The sequence below is a fragment of the Protobothrops mucrosquamatus genome, unplaced genomic scaffold (assembly GCF_001527695.2).
Source record: "Protobothrops mucrosquamatus isolate PMUCROS unplaced genomic scaffold, P.Mucros_1.0 scaffold530, whole genome shotgun sequence".
Taxonomy (NCBI): domain Eukaryota; kingdom Metazoa; phylum Chordata; class Lepidosauria; order Squamata; family Viperidae; genus Protobothrops; species Protobothrops mucrosquamatus.
Genome location: NW_015386837.1, coordinates 227,571 through 237,642, shown reverse-complemented (window position 1 = coordinate 237,642; position 10,072 = coordinate 227,571). Strand labels below are relative to the sequence as shown.

The 10,072-nt window shown below is 38.5% G+C and overlaps 1 protein-coding gene across 1 annotated transcript; it reads left to right on the top strand.

Moving 5' to 3' along the window:
* The first annotated feature begins 1,333 nt into the window (after nucleotides 1–1,333).
* On the top strand, nucleotides 1,334–8,586 carry GAL (galanin and GMAP prepropeptide). The gene is made up of 6 exons (XM_029284324.1): nucleotides 1,334–1,414; nucleotides 2,132–2,186; nucleotides 5,209–5,274; nucleotides 5,961–6,041; nucleotides 6,972–7,049; nucleotides 8,463–8,586. The coding sequence occupies exons 1-6, from the start codon at nucleotides 1,334–1,336 to the stop codon at nucleotides 8,522–8,524; spliced, it is 423 nt and encodes a 140-aa protein (XP_029140157.1). The 3' UTR covers nucleotides 8,525–8,586.
* Nucleotides 8,587–10,072: the final 1,486 nt, after the last annotated feature.

Sequence of the window (10,072 nt, the reverse complement as noted above, 5' to 3'; positions counted from 1 at the left end):
CTTTTAAGTTGCATTACTGAAATAAATGAACTTTTGCACGATATTCTAATTTTTCGAGTTTCACCTGTATTGTTGTCTTTTTACTGCTATGGATAGGATGGGAAGGCTTGAGAATTTTCTGCCTCAGAGGTCAAAACAACTTGGCTAGTTGTGGGAGCTTTGCCCTTTATAATCCGAACGGATGGGCTCTTATTTGTTGTGTCACCTTCGCCTCCACGACAGCCTTTCTTGGGTGCGCCAGTGGGCTTATGGGGACAAAGCAAGCTTTATCTAAAGAACAGAAAACCAGTAGGCACCAGAAAGCCAAGAGAGGACATGGCTTATCAGAACAAGGAATTACACGGGCAAAACTTGTTTTCTCGCTAGGATGGCGAGAGACGAGAAAAAGCTGAAGCCGGGGAACGCTGTAATTGGAAGGCCTGTGGATCCTGATGGCGTATAATAGCCATAATGGAAATTACAAAGGCCCTTCTTCCCCGTCCGGTTTCGCTGCCGGCTCCCCGACAAGGCAGAGCTATTCCCGCCACGCCGCCTCCTTCGCGAAGGACAACAAAGAACTTTTGAAGTTGAAGAGGAAGCAACGGGGCTCAGGCGCGGCCTTCTCAAGGCTCCGTCGCGGGGACCAGCCCGGGAGTAATGAAAGGTAATTGGCCGGGTTGCGCGCCATCTGCAGGCTCCAAGTGCCTCTAATTAAGTTGCCGTCTTTTTTTTTTTTGTCTTTTTCTTTTTGCCCTTCCTAATGCACTGCCTTGCCGCGGGGAAACGGCCACGGCGTGTGGGCGGCTCCTGATCCCCCCCCCCCGAGGGGAGTGACGAGGCGCGCCAGTAATATTGTTGAACCGCGGCTCATAAATAGCCGAGGAGAAGCAGGCTTGGGACCGCGCCGATCTCCCTGCCTGGCGCTCCCCGTGGAGTTCATCTCTGGGCTGGCACCCGAGCCATGCAGTGACTGGGGAGATCCGGTAGAGAGCTCGGCCCAAGGACCTCTGCCCTTGGCTTCGCTTCTCCCAGCTGCGACCCAGCAGGCAAGGGCACCGCTAAGCTCCGGGGCAAGGTACTTTCCTTCAAGACACCCCCCCCAACTCTCCTGTCCCCTCTCCCACTTCTTTTTCCGTCGTCTACTCCAACTTTAGGCTAAGAAACACGTGCTAACTTCTAAGATCAGGGGCTCCTTTAAAACATCCATAACACTTGAGAATCCTGGTCGCTGGGCCATTCCCACGAAGGGTCTTGGTCTGTCTCTGGAAAGGCAGAGACCCTCTTGGGACCCGGCTTGTGGGGGGGGGGCGGGAATCGGCGGGGGGGGAAGGAAATGATTTCGGTCTCCTTTTAGATGCAGCGGCATCCCGGTCTCCTGTTTGCCGGCTTGATCTTTTGTGCTGCTCTCTCAGAGACGTTCGGGCTGGTTTTATCCGTAAGTAACGTAAGTAACGAAATGTCCTCTGCAGCTGCTCGCGCGTCTTTCAGCGGACTACTAGAGACCCGTAACACGTGCTCCGACGTTACCTCCTGGTCCCTTGTCAAAGCCAGGATGTCACTGCAAGCGCGAGTCGTGGCTGTCTCTTAAATGACACACTCGGGGATGTCTGTCTCTTAAATGCACGTGTAAGGAGAAAAATCACTGGCGAAGATTTGATAGGTCCAACTGCGCAGGAGGAAGCAATGTGTTGAAGAACAGCAGAGGGACTGAAATGAAAAGGCCGTAAATCTTTTGACAAATTCAGGAGCAGATCTAAGATTAAATCCTTGCTACTGAGATGTGTATGTAATATTTAACTGTAACTCCTAAGCACTTTTATCCAAGGGAAGTCATTAATTCCTTATAAAGTTTGTGGAACTTGCTTCTGGGTTTTCTGAAATCCTAAATAACTTGGAAAACTAATTCTTATACACAGTTGGTTTATTTCTTATGATGTACAGCTTGTTTTTAAAAGTATCCTGTGTAAATTCTGGTATAAATACTATAGCTTGTGATTAATTTATTTTTCCAAATATATAGATGTTATTTTAATGAAAATTATGTCCATTTAAGTTGATAATTTTATTTTTCCAAGATGGTGTTTCTGTTTTAAAAGAAATATTGGGTAATGCTGGTCTGTACAAAATTAATCATGCATTTTCCTTCTGTAAGGCTAAAGAGAAAAGGGGATGGACTATGAATAGTGCTGGCTATCTGCTTGGCCCACGTGAGTTAAACATTTAATATACATTTAAAACAATCTGGAAGAATGTTAATTTCTATAGCTCTTTGCATATGAGTTGAAATGCTAGAGAAATGAGAAATATATGCAGTATTTTATATTAGTTCTCACCCCTTGCTTGATGGGAGAGGGTATGAAATTTCTCAGTTACAGCTTTCCCTACTTGGTTTAACCAATTTCCAACTGAGTACTTTGAAGGAACAAGTCCTCAATTACCTCACTTGAACTCTTGAGAGCAAACTAATTTGACATAAGCACCATTTTCACTTCCAGACCATGTCAATGCATTAATCTGATGTACCAGTGTTCCCTGGATATACTGATCAACTTTCCAGTTCCATTCCATCTCATAAATAGAAAGAATATAGTTCTTGAAAATGTTTTTTTTTGTTATTTTCAAGCTCGTTCTTTCTATTTGCCCTTTTTTTCTGCAACTGTCTAGTAAGAGTCATATATTTTAGACTGCCTGAAATATTTGGGACATTGGTGGTGCCGTTATATCCCAAGTAGCAGAATAAGCAGTCAGGTAATACACAGGGCTGCATTACACTTTTGAAGTGAAGCAATGCATAATACTTAGTAGGATTGAGGAATAGGGTTTGGTCAAATTGTAAAATTATTTAAGTGACTATTACAGGCTGGTAGAAGATATTTATGTGAGTTCGCCCTTGGTTATTGCTGCATACATGACAAATAATTTTGTTAGCCATGACTGGGCCAATTAACATTTTGGTAGGACAGGAGGCAAAAATTATACACTTATACTTACAAAGCATTTGTAAACATCATTTGCTTATCCTTAAAAATCCAAATGATATTCTAGTATAGAAATAAACAACTATGCATAGATAAATGTTTATACATCTGTTCCCATAAGCTCCGGTCATCAAAGTTAGTGGCAACTATTCAAAACTTTTGGAGGGCACCACTTTGGGATAGTTGAAACATTGATCGTGTTTTTTGCAAGTTTCTTTCAACATAATTGGGTCTGCACAATTTTTAGAAAAGCACAATAAAAATTAGCAAACCCCCCTCCAGTTCAAACCACTTGATTGAAATTGGGAACATCTTTTCAACTTATCAGCCCTGTAAAAACATAGCAGACATAACAATGTAGAAAATGCTACGTTGCCTCATAAAAGATGGTGTGGAAATTCTCCCAAAGAGTTTACAGTACTGTTGAAGAAAAGTGATTTTTCCATTCAGTAGAATAGCTGAGAGGATGGCAGCTGCTGTTTGCTAGAAAAGCTGTGAAGTTCTGCATTAGCAGGAACTTGGGTAAGGTTTCTCTAGCCCCCCCTGCCCCCCAAAATGTTTTGACAAAAATAATACAATATATAGAAGCTACTTATCATCAATTCATATGAAATGAGGCTATATAATATCACACTTTCCACTTTCGTGTGATCAGGTGGAAGGACTTATTTGTTTTCCCAATAAATTTCTCTAACTTCCCAATAATCAGAGTTATATTTGCTTTAGAAAATTAATCTATACGGATTGAAAAATAAAGGCAAGGGGGAATATTCCCTTTAGCCCAAGAACCTGCCGTTTTAATAGGTGCAAAAAAAACCCTTGTTCTTGAAAGGCAATTCTGAGTGGGGGACAGAATAATTGAACAGGACATCTGAGCAATTTTGTTTTTATTACTTTTTAAAACAACTTCCATTGTTCATGATACAAATAAGTAAACAATACTTTTTTAAAACAGTACTTATAGGTTAGAGAAGTGGGCTGCACATTACAGTTTGAAATTGAATGGAGACAAATGTAAGATTCTTCACTTAAGAAAAAAAAATGTAAGGCAAAGATTGACCAACAGACAGTATCAATCTACTTTGGTAAACAACGTGCATGAAAAAAAACCTTGTGGTGTAATTGATGGCACTGAATATGAGTCAGCACTGTTCATTGTAGCTAAAAAGGCAAATGTGACTTTAGGTGACATCAACAAAAAAATAGTCTCCAAATCACAGGAACTAATGGTCCTGCATTAGTTACCTTCCCAGTACAACTAATGTGTCCCGAGAAGTGCAGAAAACAACAAGGAGGAGGATTGGAGACTGGAAACAAAGTTGTATGAGAAGACATTGAGAAAATTGGGTGTAATTATCCTTGACAAAGAATCAGGAGTAATGGAAACATGATAACACAGCATTTTTAAGGTATCTGGCAGGACATCATCTAACAAAGTCATTTTTTACCATTATCATTTAGAGGGCAGGACACATACTAATGGTGAAAGGTTTCAGGAAAGCAGTTCTGCTTGAATTCTAGGAAAGATTTTAACCCAGCAGTTTGACCATAGAATCGCTTCTCAGAGAAAATTGTGAATGTCTGGCATTGAGTTTGTTCAAAAAGAACCTGGATGGCCTTCTGTTGGCGATCCTTTTACACAGACTTGACAGCCCAATTAGCCCTTTTGAATTCTATGATTCTGTCCCATTATGTATCCCTTGCTAATCAGCAGCTGGATCAATTGAAGCTAATTTTGGGAGTGGTATATAAATATATGTAATACATTAATTAAAAGTATTTCAGGAGAGCAAACACGCTACAGGCATCCTTTGCTATCCGATGTCTACATTGGACACACTGAGCTTATTCAATATTTGGATTACATTATTATGTCTGGACACTACTTTAAAACCTTATAATGGTATCTGGGTGCCAATTACTTACAAAAAGAAAGACAGGATTAATATATTGTCTAAGAGAACAGAACTCAAGTATTTTTTTTCTTGGAACATTGTATTCTGTTTATGTTGGGTTCAAATGAATCGTGGAAAAATGGAATGAAAGATGGCCAAACCTCCATGCCTTACAAAGGAAATCTACTTTTTAAGTTCAATTTTTACTAAGGATAGATAATAGCCATGAAAACCCCATGAAAACCCCATGGACAGTACTATAGTAGAACGTTGTCCATGGTGTCGCGGTGGGTCGGACACAACTTCGCAATTAACAACAACAACAACAACAAGGTAATAGCCATCATCTGTTTCAGGTCGTATTGAACAGCTCCTCAAGGAAATGCCCAATGCAAGGGGGAGAGAAGAGCCACCTGGGGAATGTAAGATGGCTTTTGGAGGCTATTTGTGTAAACTAACTGCAGTTTACTGTCAAAATAAATCTAATATGTTTCTTAAAACCAAAGGAAGCAATCACTATGCTACATGTTCTCAAGTAAATAGACTGAACCCAAGGCAGCACACTATGTGCACCCAAATATGTCCACCTTTTTCAACCAGAGCAAACAAATGGCTATAAAGTGGCTATTGTATCAGAAATGCTTTTCTTTAATTTAGTGGCAATGGCTTAATCCCATATTTGGCTGAAGACATTCACATTATACCAGAGATGAGCAAGCTGTGACCTTCCAGGCACCATTGAACTTCCATTCCTAGCTGCTCAAGCCAAAATGGTGAAGAATGAGAAATGTTAGGAGTGCAGGCCAACAGCACCTGGAAGGCAACTCCTTGCTTGTCTTTTCATTATACCAACAGCTGCATGATTACACCCAAACTGTGACATTGTGCTGAATTTGCTGGTGTTGTATGCCAGTGTTGCAATAGGTTAGACACTTTGCTTTACAGTTAGTGAAATTTTCCCCCCACTCATTCAATGTGCATCATTCCATCAAAAACTATCTGTTACATTTTTGTTCAGAACCTTTTTACCTAGTGGGGAGATATCTCACAATAGGCTGGTGAATGTTAGAGTAATAAAACCTTATCTCATCTCTTGCTTTATTTACAGATGCAATAGACAGAATTTTTAGTGTCAAGCATGGTTTAGCTGGTAAACGTGACATAAACCTCGAAGAAAATGTAAAAGCAGGTAACTTTTCTTCTTCTAATACCTTTCTGCTATATACTTCCAAGCATATCTTAAAAGCTGCTCCTGATTTCTTCTTTCCTAAATCACGATGCACAACTTTTCTGCTTGACGAGCTGCCCTTTTATGTGGGTCTTATTTTAATGAAACATGATGAAGTCTATTAAAGTGGGTAATTTTATTTTCCTAAGATGGTATTTCTGTTTTAAAAGAAATATTGGGTAACATGTACAAAATCAATCATGCATTTTCCTTAAGTTTAAGCTGGGCAGCTATATCACCGACAGTAGAAGTTAGGAGTAGAGTGAAGTACAAATTAGATTTCATTGTATTTAATTAAAATTAAATAGCTAATATGATCATTGTCATTGTGAGAATTGACTAACTTGCCCAGTGAGTCTCTCATGGTTCCTTCTTTTCTCTCTCCTCTGATCACCTTGAACACCCTCCTAATCTGCATGGAAAAAGTTCCTGGAGTGTGGATAGGGAATCTACTATGCATTGTCTATGCCAGTGTTTCTCAACCTTGGCAACCTTAAAATGTGTGAACTTCAACTCCCACATCTTAAAAGTTGCCAAGGTTGAGAAATCCTAATCTATGCAATGCATTCTTCAGGCAGAAAAAATCTGTATATACTGTATAACCAATACAGTGTAGAAATATAAAATAAAAATAATTCCATCCACAGAAGAACAGTTTACATTTTAAAATAATATGTAGATAAAAAAGTTAAAGCTAATCAAAACTTTCTATTAAAGATTATAAATTCCAGAGGATACCCCCCTGTTTTTTTTATAGTTCATCCCCTACATTTGCTTCGAGCAATTAAAACATTGTTCATAGAAACTTATCCTACGTTAATCCTTAACTCCCACTTTTATCTAGTCTTCTCACTTTCATTCTCTCATGTAATACTTGATTTTTCCCCCCAGATACTTCCACAAGACTGCTGACATATAACAATATTATGCGTACAATAATTGAATTCTTGGCCTATCTACATCTTAAAGGTTAGTAGTTTCTCCCATATAAAGTGAATAGTTATGCTGCTACTTTAATAAAGGGACGTACAAAATTGCATGTACAAATTGCTGATGTTCAGAGCTCAAGTTATCCAGTCATGAGGGTCCCTAAGAAGAAAATAACAATTTAGTGTCCATATAGTAACATGTACTAGCTTCCCATTCCAGCTAATAGTCAGTACACTATTGTTTGAGAAGCCATTGTAATGCTTCATTAGTCAATAGGGAAAGCCAGTCCAGGATTATACAGGGCCTACAAATAAAAATGAATGAAATTATTAGCTCTTAGCTTATGTTGTGTAAGGGTCACATTCATTCTACAGAATGGATTTTCCAATTTAGAAAATCTAATCTGATGGCCCCTGGGATTTGGAATGTCTTTGCTCAGTTTAGGTTAGTGCCCCAATCCACATGCCAGTTGTTGGTCTTCTTTAGATTGACAAAACCTGATCTTGATTAACTGTTGTCTACAAAGCTCTCAATTGTTCAGAATTAGGCATGGGTAAGATTGACTGGGATAAAAGTTTTTGAATATTTTAGCGTGCTATTTTTCCTTTGCCTTTATTTTCCATGTTTTGTTCTACTAGATTTCAGATATGGCAAGTAAGGTTTCTTTTGAGGGTCCAAATAGAAAGAATCAATCATCAAATATCAATTGATAATTAAAATTGTCAGTATTAAAATTGTTAATTCATTAATATAAATAAAGATGGATTATAAAATGCTGTTGGCATTTCAGCTCTGACATTAGTAAGCATCTCTTCTGTTTTAATGTGTTTTTGAGATATTGGTATAAAAATGAAAAGAGACATACAATATCAAATAGAGAGAAAAGCATATTGAATTACAGCTTTTCAAAGATAAATGATTCAGTGATAAATAACTTTTCAGGGGCATTATGTTGAAATATTTGGGGGTATGTATTTATCCCAAAATTACTTTCAAATTTTTTTTAGGCCATGTAATCTTTTTCCTACCTTTTTTCTAAGGTAGAAAATTATTTGTAAGAAAAAAATAATAACAGGAAGATGAAAGGCTAAGGCTGTAATGGCAAGTGTGATAAAAGCACTGTTATCAATGAAGCAATAATCTCTTGAGTCAAAGCCAGCCAATTTTGCACAATGTATTTTCCAGTAGGGCCCTAAGGTTACTTTCAATGCATCAAAGCTCCTCACTGGCTTCAGGTGAATACTGGTAGAAATTACAACTGAAGAAGTAAAGAGGCAACAATCTATTTTTCAAGATTAAATTCATAGCATGGGGATGTCTTGATTTTTCTGAGAACTAAACTGTGCAAAAGTCTTCCCAACATTATTTTGTAAAAGAACAGTCAAGGTCATTGGGTGCTTTCCCCCTGTCTTGTAATGCAAACACGCTTTTACTTTTTCTTTCTTGATGCAGAAGCTGGGGCTCTTGACAACATAGCTACAACAGTTTCTTCAGAAGAAAGAGATCAGTCCTGAAAGAGGTTGCATTTATACTCTGAATTGATCTCATCTGAACCCTGAACAAAATAAGACGTTATTTATTGTTTACAATGATCTTACACTTCGGCTGATTGTCAAGTTCTTTTCTCCCCAGTGATGTTATAAGATTTACCTTTAATAAAAACAATTGCTTTGGATAAATGACAATAAAAAAAAATAGCAGCTACTTCTTGTGCTACCTTTCCTAGAATTGGGGCTTCTGTTCTTCTTTTAAATCTCTTTCATTTCAGAGGAAGCGAAGGTGATAGAAGAAATCTCATTTCACTTTAAAGCAAAAAGACAGACAATAAACAATTTAATTTGATCTTTGACTGTAAATTCATTTAAAAATGAACAGATACTTATTTCAAATAATAGAAATCCTCTCTGGGTTTCCTTCCAAGAATTTACGGCAACTCAACTGAAACAATATCAAATTATAAAGTCATCCTTCATAGCACGGAACGTTTCCTATGTGTACAAGCTCTGTTAAATCTCTTCATATACAATTTACTTCAAGCGAGATGCTGTGCTGAATCCATCCATTAGCAAAGTGCACCCATTCTTTAAAAAACCATAAACAATATAGCACTGCAGTGGGAGAGATTGCTTGTTCTGTTACAGACTACACAAAACAGGCTGTCAGAATGTTACAAATATATTGCATTATCTTCCATTGTTTTCAGACTTGAATGATGAACTGGGGAGAAAACTGTAAATTTGTAGAGCAAACAACAACGATCCAACTGATACACCGTTTTCTTTGGAAAACAACCCTTCAAGAGGGAAGAAATATTGATGGAGCTGGTTTTGAGAGTACAGCTTTTGAAATGCAAAAACAGGAGTAGTGAAAAGAATGAACTGCCTCCTTTCTCTCTTGTATTATATTAAATATTTGACATTTCAAAAAATAAAAAGGCTCCAACCTGAAAAGGGCTACAGATAGTCTTTGAGATATGACAGTCGCTTAATAAACTTCGAAGTTCCAAGTTACAACAGGCACCCCAAATTTACATATGACCCTGTTTCAAAGTTATGACGGCTGCAGTGCCCCTGCAGTCATTTGCTCTTATGCCTCTATCCCCCAATCCCACCCCACTGGGATCCACAGTGCTTGGACCTGGTCCCCATACGTCCATCACCCATCACACCTTTTGAAGCTTTCCTGACCTTATTGGGGAATGAGGGCAGACCATGTGTCCCAGGGTTGTGCAGAGGTGACCCAAATGTGGCCACCATTTTCTCCCACCTGCTTGTATGCTGGGATAAAATGGCAGCTGCCAGACAAGTTACTTCATTTTGCTGCCGAACAGTCAGCACAGTGCTGCAGAAATGTGTGCAGGAGAGTTTTAGTTAATGAAATGCATTGGATTTCTGGATGCTCCTATAGTCCTTCTATTTTCTAACTTTCTCAGGCTTACAAAATTGAATGGATAAAGCCTTTTCTTCTCATAACATTCCCAGAGGAATTATGCTAATACAAATATGAAAATTGGAAGATTTAACTAATTTGTGTTTAGATATTTGTTAGGGCAGTATTGGGAC